The sequence below is a fragment of the Carya illinoinensis genome, chromosome 1, assembly GCF_018687715.1.
Source record: "Carya illinoinensis cultivar Pawnee chromosome 1, C.illinoinensisPawnee_v1, whole genome shotgun sequence".
In the NCBI taxonomy this organism is placed as follows: domain Eukaryota; kingdom Viridiplantae; phylum Streptophyta; class Magnoliopsida; order Fagales; family Juglandaceae; genus Carya; species Carya illinoinensis.
Window position 1 is genome coordinate 36,935,166 of NC_056752.1, and position 19,835 is coordinate 36,955,000.

At 36.7% G+C, this 19,835-nt stretch overlaps 1 protein-coding gene and 1 pseudogene across 3 annotated transcripts; both read left to right on the top strand.

The window, feature by feature from the left end:
- Positions 1-643: 643 nt before the first annotated feature.
- LOC122295286 lies at positions 644-1,344 on the top strand (annotated as a pseudogene).
- A 3,197-nt stretch (positions 1,345-4,541) lies between these two features.
- Positions 4,542-9,670, top strand: LOC122316646 (probable WRKY transcription factor 47). Of its 3 annotated transcripts, XM_043133335.1 has the most exons (6): positions 4,545-4,929; positions 5,564-5,653; positions 5,780-5,938; positions 7,632-7,985; positions 8,293-8,406; positions 8,905-9,670. In XM_043133335.1, exons 1-6 carry the CDS (start codon positions 4,687-4,689, stop codon positions 9,559-9,561), a joined length of 1,617 nt encoding a protein of 538 aa, XP_042989269.1. In that variant the 5' UTR covers positions 4,545-4,686; the 3' UTR covers positions 9,562-9,670. The 3 variants fall into 3 exon arrangements, with proteins under 3 accessions (XP_042989285.1, XP_042989275.1, XP_042989269.1); XM_043133341.1 differs by lacking the exon at positions 8,293-8,406 and having other exon boundaries at positions 4,543-4,929; XM_043133351.1 differs by lacking the exons at positions 5,564-5,653; positions 5,780-5,938 and having other exon boundaries at positions 4,542-4,929.
- Positions 9,671-19,835: the final 10,165 nt, after the last annotated feature.

The window sequence follows — 19,835 nt, forward strand, 5'->3', positions numbered from 1 at the left end:
TCTCCTTAGAGAGAGACTATGATGCGGTTACAATACAGATATTTAATCCTTGAAAAAAATGCTTTCTAAACTTGATTCACCTTCCTTTGATGATGTTACATTATTCAGAAGCACTATAGGTAGCTTACAATACATCTTATTAACTCGGCTTGATGTGTCATATGTTGTAAATAAAGTCTGCCAGTTCATGCATGATTCAAAATTATCTCATTGGACAGCCGTGGATCATTCGTTACCTCAAATCAACCATGAATTATGGTATTTTCCTATCAAAAAAATCCCCATTTACATTGCATGCATACTCTAATGCCGACTGGGCCGGTTGCCCAGATGATAGATGTTCTACTGGAGGGTATTGTATTTTTCTGAGCAATCATCTTATTTCCTAGAACTTAAGAAAACAACAAATTGTTGCAAGGTCTAGCACAGAGGCCAAATACAAATCTTTGGCCAATACCACTGCCGAACTCATATGGCTGCAAAACTTGATCAAAGAGCTCGGCTTCTCCTTGGCCAAACCCCTATTCTGTGGTGTGATAACTTATGGGCAACATATTTGACCTCTAATCCTGTTTACCACTCTCGCACTAAACATATAGATATAGATTTTCATTTAGTTCTTCTATGTACAAGCAGATTGCAGATTAATCTGTGCACCAACGTTGATGGATTATTTTGCTAGATTAATTAAAAATAAAAAAGTAAAGAGAAGAAAACATGAAGAAGAGGGAAATGACAATGGCCTCTGCAGCCAAACCCATCACCATATCCATCCTCTTCTTCTTCCTCACCAGTGCTCTCTACAAATCCAAAGAGGAATACCCAACACCAACCCCACGGTTGCACCAATTCCACTCCATACTCTTCATGAACAATAGTGGCTCCCTCTAGATAGTCGATCTCTGGTACGACTGGCCCAATGGCTAGAACTTCAACATCATACAGAACAAGCTGGGCAAACTTCTCTACGACCTTGAATGAAATAATGGTACTTCCTTCATCTAAACATTGGACTCGAACAAAGAGTGCAAGACATTACACTTTGAGGTGGGTATTCATCACCCAAATTGGCTCAACAATGCTAACTATCTAGGTCAGCAACGAGCTGATGGCTTCTTCTGCAATGTTTGGGAGAAGGTGGACTTCATTTGGTACTACAAGAATGTTGTCTCTAAGAGGCCTGTTTGTTGGATTTTTTACACGGGTATGTATTCATATATATTAAAAAACAAACACGACATGCCGCTAAAGAAATCTTCCATTTCAGTTAGTGTGTTCAAAAATGAAAATGGCAGACTCTCCACAACAGCAACAAACAATTTGTTGTTTTGTTGCACAAAATGACATATCCTTTCTTTCTATCCATCCCGCACTTAACTCAAACTATGATGCCCCATGTCGCTCTAAGCCAAAATGCATCTTTAAATGCTAAAGAAATATCAAGATCGTCCACAGTTCATTTCAACTTGATTTGGGAAGGTGGGAAATTCCAGGGTGCTCAAAGTATACAATGAATTATGAAATAGAAAAAGTAGTGCTTTTTATATTTCTACCGTTCATTAAAAAAACAGAAAAACAAAAAAAACAAAAACAAAAACAAAAATCTCTTTTATCATCTTCAAGCATGCGATAGGAAGCAATTATGTTCAGATATAGAGAGGACTGTCAAATTTTCTATTACAATTATGTGGCTACCTAGCAAAGGGTTGCATTCTGCATGGTAAAAAAGAACTTTGTTGTGGAAACCAGCACAATCTAAAGCACGATACTTACTTTTTGCTGCTAAGTTCATCCAGGTATTTATGAGAGAAGGCAACAAAAACTAGGAAAGGAGACCACAGCGGTAGTGAGAGACAAAAATTGGGAGAGGAGACCATGAGACTCAACGAGAGAGAAGAAGTGTTTTGCAAAGAATGGAGAGAGAATGGGAACGAGGGAGAGAAGAAGAGAATGGAGAGGGAGTGGGAACCTATCAAAACGCAAAAAGAGAGAAGTTCAAAACGCATGGTTGAGGCAAGCAAAATCTCTTCCTGCTCCAAACAAAACGTGCCATTTCATTTAGTCCACATTAGCATTGGTGCATAATTCGGTCCGCTTCTTGCTTGAAGAAAAGTTTTCCATTTTCATTTTGTGCATGATAGAGTGGCTGTCAAGACATTACAAGTTCAATTTAGCAGCAGCAAAGACCAACTAGCTAATGTGTTCACCAAACCCTTGGTAGCTGATCGATTCTCATACTTTCGGAAGAGTGTAACTGTGCTGGACAACCCGCTAGACTCAAGAGGGCATATTAACCTATATCAAGAAGGCAATATTCTCAAGAATAAGAAGCAGACAATTCCACCTCCGTAGCTGTGTAAATCTTCTAGAATTTTATTGTAACAAACTCGATTCCATTTTGTATTTTATTCCTTTATGTCAGAACATGCTTTATTGTACGCCTATATAAAGCCTTGAGGCTCTGTGTAATGTTCATGCTGAGTAAAATGGAATATTCAAAAATACCGTCCCCCCATTCCGTTACATGGGACCTCAACCTGGTAGGGATAAAAGGTTCTGTTCTCAACTGAGCATACGAATGTAAAGCATGGGATCACCAGGTGAAACGTGTGCAGGATCCCTCGTACCGAGACAGTATCCAATTCATTGCCCTTTTCGTGCGGGTCGAAGCTTAGCAATATTGAATTTTATTTTTACAACGTACCTAGCTACCTTCATATAGATCAACGTGTGACATACGAAGCAGGTGTTTCGTACGTAATTGCCCACTTATGTTTGTAAAGTTGGACATGATGACAAGTGTTTGGTAGATTCGGGGAGGGAGTGAGCTGTTTCTTATATATATATATATATATATATATATATATAATAAGATGAGAAAGGAAAATGGTGTTCCACAAGTCATGCCAAAACGTCACAATTAGCATTAATGCATATCTTCGACTTCTTCTGCGTAATTTCGCAGAAGATTCAGCGACTGCATGCAGGAAAGTGTGGGATACGGCATCGACTTCTTCTTGATGGTGATCTTCGCCTAGTTTTTCCTCCCGCGTCCATCTTTTATATCTTTTGCTTTGTTTGCAATTTCATCTAGAAGTCGTACCGATCACATGAGCGCGGCCTTTGACGCAAGTACCTTCATTTTACTCCCGACGACTGATCAAACCGGCGGTCTCTTCCTACAACCCCAATATTTATTGAAAAGATATACAGGAATAGCGCCTAGGAGATCTACAGATATTGTCAGCATCCAGCCGGCCAATTAATAATTAATTTGAAGAGAATTTTCATGAAAAATTTCAATAAATTATAAATCATATATTAAAAAAACTAAATTCAAGTTTGAAACTTTGCTCACAAATGGTAAATTACGTACTGTTTAACATTTTCCAACAATTATCTAAGCGAAGCGCCAAGCAAGCCTCAAATTAATTTGCAATTGGTCGTTATAATTTGTTAAATGGGTATAGGTCTATTAGTCAAAGTACGTATATGACTCTTTTGAGGAAAGAATTGGAAAATAAACACACGACGTGGACGGTGGATTCATCTTAATATATAGTCTATAGTCGGCCAATAGATTATGGTTCACATGGAGAGCGCAAGACCTTGATTTTAAGTACGTACATACATATACATATCTCTCTGTGTGTCTGTGTGGTGGGGGGAGGGAGGGGGGTGGCAACATCATGAGCTTGATGGTCATCTTCATCCTTATTCAAAAGACCTCTTAATTGGTCAAGCATTCAATACCATAGAGCATATATAATACTCTGACGAGATGACCATATTTTCAACATCTTGACCAATATTTAAGCTCATCATCAGATTTATTTACGTGTCTACTATTAAATATATATATATATATATATATATATATATATATATTTATATATATTCAAATGCAACTATAAGAGAATTGTTTACTTGCTTACAGTTATTTTTTGTCAAAATAAATATATTTTTATCGTAAATAACTTGTTACAAATATTTCTTTTAGTGTACGCAAATTAATTAATTATGAAGGATATATATGCTTCATATATATATATATATATATATATAATGTTAAACTTAGGCACAATTTATAAGGACACAGCTCCTAGCTAGGTAGCTAATTTGTATTTTTACCCTATGCTATTCATGATCATGATCTTCCGCTCCATTTCCTCATTTTGACTAATAACCTCTAGCTAGTAATTATATACATATATATATATATATATATATATATTTGAAGTTATTTTCTTGATCTAGGTAGGAAGGTCATGACCTGATTACGGACTGTCATAATCTTAATTAATTATTAGATTAGAAAAACCATGGCAAATTAATTAATATATATGAAAGATGGAGTACTACTCCAACTAATTAAACGGCGCCTGAAAGTGATCAAAACCTAATTAATCACATCAGAGCTAGCTTGGAAGTTTCTAATCTACTTCTAAACAACAACCCGTGCCTTTTTTTTTTTTTTTTTACTTTTTTATATATATTTTTTTATTTGTTTTATTGTTCAAAATGATTATGAAGCATCATTTTCTTTACAAGGAAGAGAAAGACTTCAAATTATAACTAAAGACCAGTACATATCTGACTCTAGTACGCGCTCCTCCTTTCCCGTCAATTATATAAGTTGTTATATCAAAATTCTTATATCTGTACCCCAAATCTCCGGGGATCGACATGGCATCATCGCACTCCGGAGGCGATGAGCTTGCTCGGCCAATTACTATTAATCCTTCAGTCCTAGAGAATTTCATGGATGCAAAACCTGCACATCAGATCAAGGAATTTCATGACTTCTTTTCACGGAGTCGTTGCTGCGAGGTAACTGAGAAAGGGCCACCAATACCAGTACTAAACCAAGATGACAAGGATGCACCGCCATTAATACCGAAACCAAAGGCCGAGTCCTCCATTGATATTGTAAGTTCGCTCTTCATTCTTGACTCGAGAGATCTGCCTTTTCATATATATACACACACATACATGCATGTCTTTTATATAGTATTTAAGTTTGATCTCATGCACAGAACATTTTTTTATTTTTTTGATAAAAGAGGCGAAAGCCCCGTTTTATTCAAGGTCTCACTAAGGTAGAGGAAAGTCACAGATACAAATATTAGTACTTAATATAGGGAAGACCTTATTTATCAGTACATACAAGGCTACAAAAACGTCTGTCTCTGAAATCCTCACCCCAAAATTGTAAGTGCCGATCCATCGCACCCTCCTTTACAAGAAAATCCGCAACCATATTTGTTTCTAGATATGACGAATACTAATATTTATCAAACAAAATAAATGAATTGCTTCTTTCAAAAACTCCCATAAATACCCAAATTTACACACACCCAAGTGAAACCAACCGACGATCATGGAATCCGATATATTCTACCAAAAAATCCCTCAAATCAAGTTGATGACCCAACTTTAATCCATCGAGAAAAGGTTGGCATAGAACATATATCATGTATAGAGCTAGCGATCGAACATGCATGTATGTGATCTATATGCATATCATAAGTTGCCATATCCAAAAGGAGAGGGTTTTTTGCAGGCCGGATTGAAAGATGATCTAATTCTCAGTCCAACCAAGGTTACACATGAGGAAAGTAAATTTGATCGAGAGCAGCCGGCCTTAAACCAAGTGAGTTTCTTTCCACTCCTGATTTAGATGGATATTCCAGGCATGGAAAATAAGTGATATTACTTGTGGCCTTTTTTCCCCGTCCCAAGCATTATATCGATGGATCGAATTGCACATGATTTTCAGTTGACCTTGATAAGGGCAAAACTTGAGCTGGCAAGGAACGAAAATGGAAATCTGAAAGCCATGTTGGCTCGAGCAACCAAGAATTACACAGCTCTTCAGAGTCATCTCCTACTTTTAGTGCAGCCACAGGCGACCAACATCGAACACTCTCTTCCGCCGGTAAATTTGGTTCATTAATTAATTAATTAATTAAACTTACTTCCAACACTAAATAAATATAAAATATATCCATTAAGACCTTTGTACGTGTGTATGCATGTGAGTCAAAACTTATTATTGGAAAGCGTGCTACATTGATCTTAGTCCAATTCAAACTATATAACTTCCACGATTTTCCGGCATTGCATTAATATCTACTACTTTTGAACGAATATCCGTGTCACGCATCGAACATACATAGCCGCCTCTCACGACTAGCTATCCCGGGAACCAATGGTTGCTATGCATGTAATTGGTATGCATCTCATAAATCATATAGATAATCAGCTTTTATTTTTTTACTTTTTATTTTTTGATATGCTTGGGGAGAGGGGTTTCAAAATCCAGATCTCTATTTTGGATGCTGGGATATGCCAATCAGGTTGCATCCTTTTGGCAGCTTTGTTATATATATATATATATATATATATTCTATTATAATAAGGAACTATCTAATTGCTACAATAACTTTTTCTTTTTTCTATTAACTTTTTTTATTTTTTTGTTAAGTCCGTTAATTTCCTGTTTTAAGGATATATTTCCCTCTCTCTCTGTGTCTCTCTCTCTCTCTCGAATCTCTCTCCCACTCTTCGATGTCTATCTCTCTACCTACTCCCCTCAAACCCACCCTCTTATACATTTTCCTAAAACACTTAAATTTTAATCTGAGTGTAAATATTCAGATCGGTTGGAAAAAAAATAGCAATAAAGAACAACAAGTACAAAATTAAAAAATTAAGAAAAAAAAAAACGCACAAAGAAAATCAGTTAGATGTGAACAAGATCTATTCAAATACGTTGAGATTAAAAAAATTATATAAAAATACATTATTTGGATTGATCGTCCAACATTCAAAAAAAATCTCAAATTTTATACGTTCTTTAAGTATGGTAGCAGTATTTATTGTGGTGAAAATGATGCTATTTTTATTTATCTATATTTTCCTTATGTATCTTGACTTTAATTTCGAACTATCTTTTTGTAAATGTATCTAAATATATAATTATTATACTTACCGACCTATCATTATCTAAAGATTTTTGTCAAAATTTGCTTTTTTGTTTCTATGTATTAAATTATTCATTAATCAAGTCTTTTTTTTTTTATAAAAAAACTATATTATTTTTGTAAAAAACTTGTTTAACCCAACTAGACAAACGTGCTTTACATATTCTCTTGACCTAATATATATATATAATAATTAATTACATGAGTACGTAGCAACGCGGAAATTAAGATGATCATGATATATAGTTGCAAACGTTGAACAAGAGTACTACATGCATGCATATAGTTATTGACCTAGCTGCATAAGCTGGTCCCCTATTTATCCACACGTGTACAGTCTCTTCTTGATCACCTTGAGATCAGTAGAGTACTTGGCCGACTTCATTTAATTTTGGGACAGTATTTTCATTTTGCACCCACAAATTGAATACTCAATTTGCATTCTCAGTCCAATTTACAACTATTGGTACGTAGTTTGAGGTAGCAAATTATTGTTGGTGTATACTTTGAATTGCAATTTAGTGATAATCTGAGGACGAAATATGAAATTAACCCTTTAGTTTTTATATGTTGCACTATTATATATATTACTGTTCAAAGTTGAAACTAGGGCTAATGAATTTTTTAGCATGTTTAAATTATCAGAAGGATGATGACAGTACACATGAAAAGGGTGGTTCGTTAGTACGAGACCGGAGGCCATCTACTTCATTATTATTGGATATAAATGAGCCTTTTCGTGCAGACAACTGGGAACAAGCTGAAATGGATTGTCATGATCATGATATGATTAATATAATTGAAAGGAAACATAATATTTCGACGGCGGATGATCGTGATCGTGGCATTGTGGATGTTCATGATCATCATCATACATCAAAATTACGTTGGGAGCCCCGAACAAAGAACATAGAGGCCGAGAAGATACCAGCCCATGATGAGGTGTCCAGTAAGAAGGCAAGGGTGTCCATAAGAGCACGATCAAATGCAATATCTTCGGTTAGGATCTTTTACTCATGATTATATTTTATATACTAAAATTTTTATGTATAATTATTTTTATGCACTTTTTTATACATTTTATTGATGTAATTAAATGTATATTAAAAAAATTAATACAGTCAATTATATCAGTGACGTGTATATAAAATATGCAAAAATAACTATACATAATATTACTCTTTATATGTATACATCACTGTTAATATTATATAATATGATTATTTTGTGCATTGATATCACGATGAACTAAGATGCATGGGAATAATTAGAAATGAATTTGGTCATGATGTGCGTGCTTGATCAGATGAGTGATGGATGTCAATGGAGGAAATATGGTCAGAAGACCGCAAAGGGTAACCCTTGTCCACGTGCTTACTATCGCTGCACCATGGCCATTGGATGTCCAGTTCGGAAGCAGGTAATTATTATTTAATTAATAATCTTTAATATATATTGGAATAATAAATCCAATTTTAAGTGGAAATTGGGTACGTACGTTCGATCGATGCCAGCCACAGATATATACACGTGTCTCTATCTCTAGTTAATGGGATAGTACATGCCACATGGCATGCATCTAATGGTATATCCAAGCAGGTTATTATATATATATATATATATATATCACAATTATCTTTGTAATAGCCTGCACCCACATTCAAACTTCGGCTTTTGGGCAGTACTCATGAACATGCATCCCAGCAGCTAAGTGGAGTATCTCTTCAAAGTGATCAAGGGACTAAAAGTTTCATTACTATTTTTATTTAATATAATTAGCAGTTATAAATCTCAATTAATCAATTGTATTGTATCTTGCTTTTTCCTTCTTGTTCGATCTCGATCGGTCCTTGTTTTGATTTTGGAGTATATAAGGTGCTTGCTCAACTTGAGATGTTCCATGTTGCAACGTCTACAGGTCCAAAGGTGTGCACAGGACACGTCCGTCCTCATAACAACCTATGAAGCAAACCATAACCACCCTCTCCCACCGGCAGCCACAATCATGGCTAACACAACATCAGCAGCGGCCAACATGCTACTTTCCGGCTCCACCACTAGTGACATGATCAACCCTTCAAAGGCCGGCCTCTTCACGTCAATGCCTAGTTATCCGGCCTCTACCATAGCCACCCCAACTTACCAGTCCGCACCATATCCCAAGCTCACACTTGACTTAACGCACACTCCTGATCATGACCCCTCCATCATGAAGTTCCAACATAGCCCCCCTTTCTCACCATCCTCCCCTGCATCCTTCTTCCATCTGCCATTGCATGGATACCCAGTACAGAAACTCGCAGGGCATCCCTTGTGCATGTCATCAGAGAAGCAGGAGCTCAGTTCTGGGGTGAATACAGTCGGTGCAGCCATTGCCACAAACCATGACTTCACAGCCGCACTAGCTGCAGCCGTTTCCTCTATCATGGGTGCAGCAGCTCAGAGCAATAAGAATTGCAACCAAAGTACTGATCACAGTGATGCTGCACGCAACAATAATTCACCGAAAATGCCTGTAATAGTGCCTGGTTCCCCACAATTTCCTCAGTCTTGCACCACTTTCACCACTAATTAGTACTTGCTATAATTGACGAAATAAGAAAGTACTGGATGTCTCGGACTTTCAAGGAAAGAACACGTGCATGTTTCAAATAAGATGTTCCCCTCAGAAATTGTTTGGGCTACTGGTGTTGGAATATTGCATCACATATAGATAATATAGAATTAAAGTCCAAATAAGTAAAGGCTAAGGCTAAAATAAAGAATACAATGTAATTCTGTTAGTTTACATTTTCAGTATAAATATAATGTAATAGCAAACTTGGGACTTGTATTTCCTTTTCTCTTCAATACAATTCATAATTCATTTCCATTTACTATGTTTTCAAGCTCTCTTTCCAATTCATCGAGTTCTTGACATGGTATCAGATTAGAAATTCCGCATATTGATTTTTTGGAAATTGATTCATCCTCTTTCATCTTTTGATCATTTTCTTTATACTTCTTTTCTTCTCTGCATTACAAAATTTCTTCAAGATTTTGTAGTGATTCCTCTGCACAGCTTTATCTTTCGAAGTCTGTGATTCTTGCTTTTTCTTTCTTTCATTCTTGAAATGGCTTTTATTAGTTCTACCGATTCTGTCAACACAAACTCATCAGATATTTCATCAAGTCCATACTATCTGCATCCAAATGATAACCCTAGTGCTCTTCTTGTCTCAGAGATCTTTACTGGAGATAACTATGTTGTTTGGAGCCGCTCGATCACTATAGTTTTATTTGTCAAGAATAAAGTGGTGTTCATTGATAGTTCAATTCGACCTCTAAACATTTCTCAATCTATTCTTCATACAGCTTGGTTGAGGGTTAATAACTTGGTACTTTCTTGGCTTATAAACTCTATTTCCAAAGACATTCAAAATAGTTTGCTATATGTGAATTCATCGCTTAATCTTTGGAATGAATTGAAGACTTGATACTTAAGAAGTGATGGGACCAAGGGTTTTTCACCTTGAAAAATCTTTGAGTTGCATCGATCAGAGTTCTTCCTCTATCACTAAGTATTTCAGTGCCTTCAAGACATTATGGGATGAATATATCAGTTATCGTCCCTTTCCAACATGTACTTGTGGAAAAATTTCAAGCTGTACATGTGATCTTTTATCCTTTTTGCTGCAAGGATAACAATCAGATTATGTTCTAAAGTTTCTAGTTAGTTTAAATGATTCTTTTGCATCCATAAGAAGTCAGTTGCTTCTTTCAATTCCATTACCATTTATGGCCAAGGTCTTTTCCATATTACTCCAAGAAGAAAGCCAAAGACAACTGACCAACTCAGTTTCTCATAAAATTCATGCACTGATGGTTAAACAGTCGAATCCTGCAGCAAACCAATACAGATTTTCAAAAGAAAAATCCAAAAAATCTACCCTTTATTGTACACACTGTGGATACAATGGAGATACAGTTAATAAGTATCCAGCTTCATGGATACCCTCCTGGGTGGACTGGACCAAAAGGAAAAAGAACTCATTTTGCTGCTCATGCTGCTATTGCAATTGATGAAGTCTGTAATCAAAACAATATTGAGTCTCAAATGGTTTCTTTGACTTCTGAAGATTTCAATAAACTACTAGCTACTGCCAATTCGTCTCAATCATCTCAAACTTCCTCAAACACCCAAAATACATTAGCTTGCAATCTTGTTACTTCCTCTCAATTTTCTGGTAATTCTTCTTGCAATTTAGTTGCTTCTACTTCAAAATCCAAATGTCCTTCGATATTAGACACTGGTTCAACAGATCATATGATATGTTCACCTTTATTCTATTGTTTTCCTCCTAAACCATTAAATGTGTCTATAACTTTGTCCAATGGACAGATTATACCAGCTACACACATAGGCACAATTTACATTTCTAATAATCTCTTCTTGCAAAATATCTTATGCGTACCATCATTCACCTTTAATCTTTCATCTATTTCCAAGCTAACCAAAGATTCTAATGTTTCCTTGTCTTTCTTTCAAACTTATTATCTTTTGCAATACCAATCAACGAAGAAGATGATTGGGATTGCATTTGAGAAACAAGGCTTATATTAATTCAATCCTGCCTATGCAAATTCTAAGACTAATCCCACTCATTTTTCTGTTGCTTCTCAAAAGTCATTGGACTTATGGCATTACAGATTAGGCCATACATCCCTTTCTAGACTTTCTTCTCTTAAGCATCTCGATTCCTCTATCTCTATGGATTGTCAAAATGCATGTGATATTTGTCCCTTAGCAAAGCAAAACAAAACTAACATTTCCTGTATCACATAGCAAGTCTAATAAATTGTTTGATTTGATTCATTGTGACATATGGGATCCATTTGAAACCATTTCTTATTTAGGTTATAGATTTTTCTTAACAATTGTTGATGATTTTACACGTTGTACTTGGATTTACATATTAAAAACAAAATCAGAAGTTCCATTCCTACTTAAAACTTTATGCCAATTGATTAAAACACAATTTGACATTGTTGTCAAATTTGTAAGATCAGATAATGGACCGGAGTTCATCCTTATATATTTCTACCAAAGAAATGAAATTTTACACCAAAAAAGTTGTGTAGAAACCCCATAGAAAAATGGCACAATTGAAAGAAAACATCAACATGTGCTTAGTACAGCTAGGACTTTAATGTTTCAAGCAAATATTCCATTACCTTTTTGAAGTGACTATATCCTCAAAGCATCCCATATTATCATAGGATTCCTACCCATCTTCTTAAAAACAAAACTCCTTGCGAAATGCTTTTTAATAAAACACCAAAGCTTGCTCATCTAAAAGTATTTGGTTGTCTTTGCTTTGCTTCAACACTTCAACATCATAGACAAAAATTTGATCCTAGAGCTACCAAATACATATTCCTCGAGCATCCCTCTAATGTAAAAGGCTAAAAGTAATGGATCTCCATACTAAGAAAGTCTTCATTTCTAGAAATGTTATGTTCCATGAAAGTATTCTTCCTTTTTACAGCTATACCAACTGAACCTCAAACTCACACTTTTCTGTTCCCTCTATCAGAAAATCCATACAGCAGTAATGTTTTCCCTACTAATCCAATTGCTAATCAACCTGTGTCATCAACCTCACATATTGATGAACATAGTGATGACCATCAACATCCTCCTATATCTCAGAACAATCAAATTTCTAATAATCCTTAACAACTCAGAAAATCCACTCAACTTAGACAAGCACCTCAGTTTCTGCAGGACTATTATTGCAATCAAGTTTCTTCAATGCAACTCCTTCAACTTCTTCTGCTGATGGCTCTATAAAAGGTAATTTCTATCCTATTTCACCTTTCCTTTCTGTAAATAGACTTTCATCATCTCATAAAACCTTCCTTGCTTCTATCACCACTTCATTAGAACCCAAAACATATAAACAAGCTACTCAATTTCTAGAATGGTAAAAAGCTATGAAAAATAGACTTAATTGTTTAGAGTTAAACAAAAAATGGGAGCTTGTTACTTTACCTAAACATAAATAGACCATTGGTTGTAAATTGGTGTTTAGAATCAAATAAAAAATTGATGGAACAATAGAGAGACATAAAGTAAGATTAGTGACAAAAGAATATACTCAACAAGAAGGTTTAGATTTTTTTTACACCTTCTCACCTGTTACTAAGATTACTTCTATTAGACTTCTACTTGCTGTTGTTGTAATTAAGAATTGGCATATTCATCAATTAGATGTGAACAATGCATTTTTACATGGTGAACTACATGAAGAGGTTTACGTGGATTTGCCTCTTGGACTGCCAAATCAAAACAATAAAGTTTGTAGACTTTTAGAAAGCCTATATAGTCTTAAGCAGGCCTCTAGACAGTGGTTTGAAAAATTGTCTACCTCTCTCATTAGCTATGGTTTCTCTCAAGATAGCTCTGATTGTTCATTATTCATCAAAAAGTCAGCAGCATCCTTTATGGCATTGATGTATTATTGGTCAGTGATAGTTTACAGGATATTGAATTGTTAAAGAAGTTCCTACATAATTAGTTTACAATTAAAGACTTGGGGCCATTGAAATATTTTCTTCGACTAAAGGTAGCAAGATCTTAAACTGGGATCTCTCTTTGCCAACGAAAATATGCACTGGACATACTACAAGATATTGGCCTCATTGGTTCCAAATCTGCAGCATTTCCTATGGAATCTAGACTTAAACTGACTATTGATGATTCAAAACCATATGAAGATCCATCAGCCTATAGAAAACTGGTTGGCAGATTATTATACTTAACAATTACAAGACCAAACCTTGCTTATTCTGTCCAAGTTTTGAGCCAATTCTTGGCAAAACAGACAGTCAATCACCACAAAGCAGCAATGAGGGTACTCAGATACTTAAAGGCCACTCCTGGACAAGGTCTATTCTTCCCTTCATCCTCAGAACTTCAGTTGAAAGCCTTCTCAGATAGTGACTGGGCAGGTTGCATTGATACCAGGAAAAACATAACAGGTTTTGCAGTGTTCTTGATAAATTCTTTGATCTCATGGAAGTCTAAAAAATAGGTCACCATTAGTCGATCCTCTACTGAAGCAAAGTACAAAGCCCTTGCAACTACAACTTGTGAAATACAATAGTTAATCTATGCACTACAAGACTTGCAGATTGATCACTCTCAACCAACACTCTTGTATACAGACAGCAAATCTGCTATGTCCATTGCCACAAACCCAATACAGCATGAGAGAACCGAGCACATACAAATTGATTGACATTTAGTTCGAGAGAAGCTATAGGAAAAGCTCATCAAGTTGCTTTACATTCCCTCTCAGCTATAGTTGGCAAATATACTCACAAAGCCACTTGGATCATTGCCTTTTTACCATACGCTTCGTAAGATGAGCATTCTCAACATTCATGTTCATCTTGAAGGGGGTGTTGGAGTATTCCATCACATATAGATAATATGGAATTAAAGTCCAAAGTAGAAAAGGCTAAGGCTAAAATAGAGAATACAATGTAATTCTGTTAGTTTACATTTTCAGTATAAATATAATGTATTAGCAAACTTGGGACTCAATTTGTATTTCATTTTCTCTTCAATACAATTCAAAATTCATTTCCATTTACTCTATTTTCAAGCTTTCTTTCCAATTCATCAAGTTCTTGACAACTGGGTAATAATTATGTCTTTAAGATAATGATAAATCTAAGTAGACTTATACAATCACACTGAAAAGTTTCATTTAGACATTATATTGCTTACATATCAAAAACTATAGTAAGGTGGAGAAAGCAAGACAATTATATGAAATGCCCCTAGACAAGTCCAACTGGCCCTATCCATTGAAGAGTGTAGGGTTGTTGAATAAAATTTATTCTATATTTTCATTCATGATTCTAACGTATTACATTGAGGTTAGTCTTCTATAGAGTGAAAATGTATCAAAGAATATTCTAGTGTCTACAACTTTATGGTTGTTATAGAGGAGTGCAGCAAAGGTGTATAGTAGTGCAGCAGAGGCAAGCGAACAGTGCATGCATGTCACAGCAGGTAGCCAGCAGGCATCTTCCATGAAGGTGTTTGCCACGTGATTCCACTCAATTCTTTTGGTTGAGATGACTGAGATGTTGCAGATGTGCTAAATGGGATTTTATCCTCAACATGCCCCCTCAAGTCAAGCAGCAAGGATTGAAGACAAAGACTTGTACACAAGTTAGTGAAACGAGCTGCCGAAAGTGGTTTTGTGAGGATGTCCGTAAGCTGGTCTTTATCAGAAATGAAGGCCACATTGAGAGATTTGTTGAGGACTCTCTCAAGTACAAAATGAAAATTTATCTCTACATGCTTTATTCAAGTATGAAAGACCAGGGTAGAGGATAAATAAGTTGCACCTAAGTTATCATAATGGAGTAGAGATGCAGTGGTAAGAACTATGTTCAGGTCTCGACAAAGGTGTTGTAACAATAATCCCAGCAGTGGCATTAGCTACAGCTTTAAATTCAGCTTCAATGGATGAGCAAGCTATGGTGTGTTGTTTCTTTGAGGAACATGAGATCATATTACATCCAAGGAAGACACAATAACCACTGGTTGAGCATCTATTATCGAGGCATCCAACCTAATCAGCGTCGAAAAAGGAAACTAGTTTAGTTGTAGCATATGGTGAAATTTGAAGGCCAACATCAGAGTTGTGCTTGCCAATAGGGGACTTGAGGTGCATGCATAAATTGGCATACTTTGTCAACTGTAAAAGCCAAGTCTGGTCAAGTGAATGAGAGGTATTGAAGAGAGCCTATTGTGCTTCGATAGAGAGTGGGGTCTTCAAAAAGGTTTCCAGAAAATACACTCAGTTTCTCGGTAATAGGCATGGGGGATTTGACTAGTTTTGCAAGTAGCATATTAGTTTTGTGCAGCAAGTCAAGGATGTATTTTTGCTGTGTGAGCAACAGGCCTTTTGAGTTGTAAGCAACTTCGACACCCAAGAAAAAATGAAGTTTGCCCAAATTAGTTATGGGAAATCAACTCTTAAAGCTGATATGAGATCCTGAATGGCCTATTGAGATGAACCCATTACCAAAAAATCATCAACATACACTAAAACGAACAACTTAAGTGTGAGTACCACGCACGAGCAGATTGCCAAAGGTCATAAATTGCCTTATTCAACCTGTAAACATGAGAGGGGAATTGAAGGTAAGCAAATCCTTGAGGTTGAGACATAAAAATTGCCCCGTGTAAAGGTCCATACAGAAATGCATTTTGGACATCATATTGCTGAATGTTCCACCCTTGGGAGACAGCCAATGCAATCACAAGTCAAACCATAGTGACCTTGAAAACAGGGCATGTTTCATTGAAATCTACCTCAGAGTGTTGTAAGAAACCTTTAGCAACTATGCGAGCTTTTTGTCGCTCAATTGTGCCTTTGGTATACCTCTCATACCTCTGTGCGAAAAAACCCATTTACATGCCACTATGTGTGAGGCTTGAGAAGCTTGATCAAGTGACCAAGTATTATTGGAAAGTAAGGCATTGAATTTCTTAGATATTACCTCATGCCACTCCTGATAGTGGGATGCAGTGGAAAAGCATGAAGGTGTTTCAGGTATGGATGTTTTAGTGCTGAGGAGTGCTCAGGGAGGTGGCCATTTGATGGTCCCATCAAATTATTGTCGAGGACGAAGGGAAGCAGTTCTTAGCCTTGTCACCATTGAATGTCCAGGCTATTGAGGAACCACTGGAGGGGAGCTATGTAAAGGGGATGATTCATGCTGAGCCATAGAATGTGGTCTTAATATTGAGGATGACAAAGTTGAGTTTGATGGAATCGAAGGAGAAGTAAGAATGGATAAAATCAAATGGGTAAGTTGTGTAGTGGGATGGAGCTTGGGAGCATTTGCAAAAGGATAGAAATTCTCATTGAATTGAAAATCTTTGGAAACATAGGTGCAAGCTGTTGGTATATGATAGCAAAGATACCCCCTATGAAATGGACTAAATCCCAAAAAGATACTTGATACCAATCTGTATGCAAACTTGTGAGAATTGTATGGAGTGGTAAGGGGTAAACACTTGCAGCCAAACGTTTTAAAGGACTTATAATCAGAATATTTGTTGTAAAGGAGGAGAAAATGGGAGGAATTATTTAAGGAAACGGAAGGTAAAATGTTGATTAAAAAGACTGCATGAATGAAGGCATGTGCCCAAAATTTAAAAGGGGTCGAGGAATGAGCTAAAAGAGTTAGTCCAGTGTCAACAATGTGATATGTTTCCTTTCAGAGATTCCATTTTGTGTATGTGTGTGTGGTCAGGTTATGCGATAGAGAATCCCACAAGTTGATAGATAATTAGAAAAGGGCCGAAACTCTCATTCCCAATCAGATTGGAATTGTTTTATCTTAGTGTTGAACTAGAGTTCAACTTGAGCTTTATATTTGAGAAAGACATCAAATGCTTGAGACTTTGATTTTAAAGGAAAAATCCAAGTAAAACGAGAAAATTCATCAACTAAGGAGATATAGTATTGGTATCCATCAATCGGAACATAAGGGGATGCTCCCCATAAGTCTGAAAATATAAGTTCAAAAGGGGCAACAGATTTGGTTTTCCTATGGTAAACTGGTAGACGATGTGACTTGGCCTTGGCACATGTATTGCAAAATGAAGATGATTGAGATGGATCATAAGGTAGACCATGTATAAGACAAATTGAACTAGCTTGATGGCAGGATGGCCAAGTCGCCAGTGCCATAAAGGGACTGAGGAAACAATGCTAATTAGTGCAAGAGAAGGAACTGATGATGAAAAAGAGTACAAGCCATTATTTGTTGTCTCGCGAAGTAGAGGGCTCCCTGACCTTCAATCCTTAACACAAAAGGAGTTGGAAAAGAATTAAAAAAAAAAAGAAAAAACGTTGTTGTCAATACAGAATTGTCTAATTGAAATTAAATTTTTCTGGATTGAGGGAATGCATAAGATTTGGTTTAAAATAAAAGTAGAATCTGGAAAGGATGAGGCTGAACCAGAGTGTAAAATGGGCAAAGTAGAACCATCTCCTACACGTCTTTGATCCTCGTCATGGTAGTCAGGAGCTTGGAGATTTCCTTTGGATAGGTCACTGGTAATGTGGTTTGTTGCAACAGTATCGGAGTACCAACTAGCATTTGAAAGATAGTTAGAGTAGTTTGTTGTGGCAGGAGGAGAGGCTATATCGGCTTGATTAAATCAGTAGATGCAAGTAAGGGCTGAATGACCTTGCCGATGACACACCTGACAGATTGGCCGATTATCAGTAGAAGAGTATTGACTAAAACCAAAGTTACCTGAAAAGTTCCCACGACCATGATTGGAGTGTTGTTTCTTCCTCCACCACTGCGACCTCGAAAAGGATTACGGCCATAATATTGACCCCAACTATGCTGAGCAGGGGTATACTTAGTAGAAAAATTTGCAGACGCCTCAAGATGAAATAAACTAGCATCATAATGATGAAGTAGTCGAGCTTCATGAGCTAACAAGTGACCAAGTAATTCCTTAGGAGTTATGGGATCTAGTAATTCCTCAGTGACCAAGTAATTCCTCAGCTGTAACAGAAGAGACGAGTACATCATACTCGAAACCTAAGCCAACAAGTAAATAAGGGACAAATTTTGTTGGGGGTAAGGGACGGCCAGCAAAGGCCATGGTATCTGCTAGAGTTTTGGCTTGGTGAAAATAAAGGGATATTGAATCAGCCCTTTTCTTAAAAGAAGCAAGTTGCAATTGGGTTTGTATAAGTCTTGCTTGAGAAACAAAGGCAAAGGTGGACTCAAGAGAAAGCCACACATCATGGGCTGAGTTGCAACCAACAACTTGAGCAATAAAGGGTTTGAAAAGGAAGGAAATTAAGGCAGACATGACCTGTTGGTCTTGCTAAATCCAGAGGTCATAATCTGGATTTGGAGTTGAGTCATCGAGTGAAGGTTTTGGAGCTTTACAGGATCCATCAACATATTTTTAGAATCTCTAGCCACGAAGGTAAGGAACAAGTTGAACCTTCTATAATAAGTAGTTTTCGGGAGTAAGCTTGACAGAGATTGTATGAGAGAAGTTTGGGAAAGGGAGGGTGGGAGAGGAAGAAGAGCTGAAATTTTGGGAAGAAGCTATGGACGTTAGTCCTGTGTGGACTCTAATACCATGTTGAATAAAATATATTCTATATTTTCATTCATGATTCTAACGTATTACACTGAGGTCCTTTTATAGAGTAAAAATGTATAAAAGAATATTCTAGTGTTTACAACTTTATGATTGTTACATAGTAGTATAGTATAGGCGTATAGTAGTGCGACAGAGGCACGTCACATAGTGCATGCATGTCACAGCAAGCAGCTAGCAAGCATCTTCCATGAAGGTGTTTGCTACGTGATTCCACTCAATTCTTTTGACTGAGATGTTGCAGATGTGCTAAATGGGATTTTATCCTTAACAAGTGTGATGTTGATGACTTGCAAAATTTCGTATTACAGATTTTACAAAATCGCTTGAGCGGAGGCTTTTGGCCGCTCGAGTGAATTCAGGCATATTCAAACGCTCGACTGCCGCTCGACAGGGAGCTCAATGGGTTGCTGAAAAACAAAGATCGCTCGAGCGGAGACATTAGCCGCTCGAGCGAAATCAAGCAGAGTTGAACGCTCGATGTGCGCTTGATAGGACGCTCGAGCGAAATCAGGCAGAGTCGAACGCTCGACGTGTGCTTGACACCCCGCTCGAGCTAACATCGTATTTTGACAGATCTAGGGTCTTCCGCCGTCAGACCATATAAAAGGGATTTTTCACTCTATGGCCGTACTTTT

What these genes read in the sequence shown, in the direction of transcription:
- LOC122316646 (XM_043133335.1), top strand. Translation starts at nt 4,687, where the DNA reads ATGGCATCATCGCACTCCGGAGGCGATGAGCTTGCTCGGCCAATTACT. An exon ending in CCGAGTCCTCCATTGATATT is followed by an intron (nt 4,930 to 5,563) that starts GTAAGTTCGCTC and finishes GGTTTTTTGCAG; the next exon opens with GCCGGATTGAAAGATGATCT. An exon ending in TCGAACACTCTCTTCCGCCG is followed by an intron (nt 5,939 to 7,631) that starts GTAAATTTGGTT and finishes TTAAATTATCAG; the next exon opens with AAGGATGATGACAGTACACA.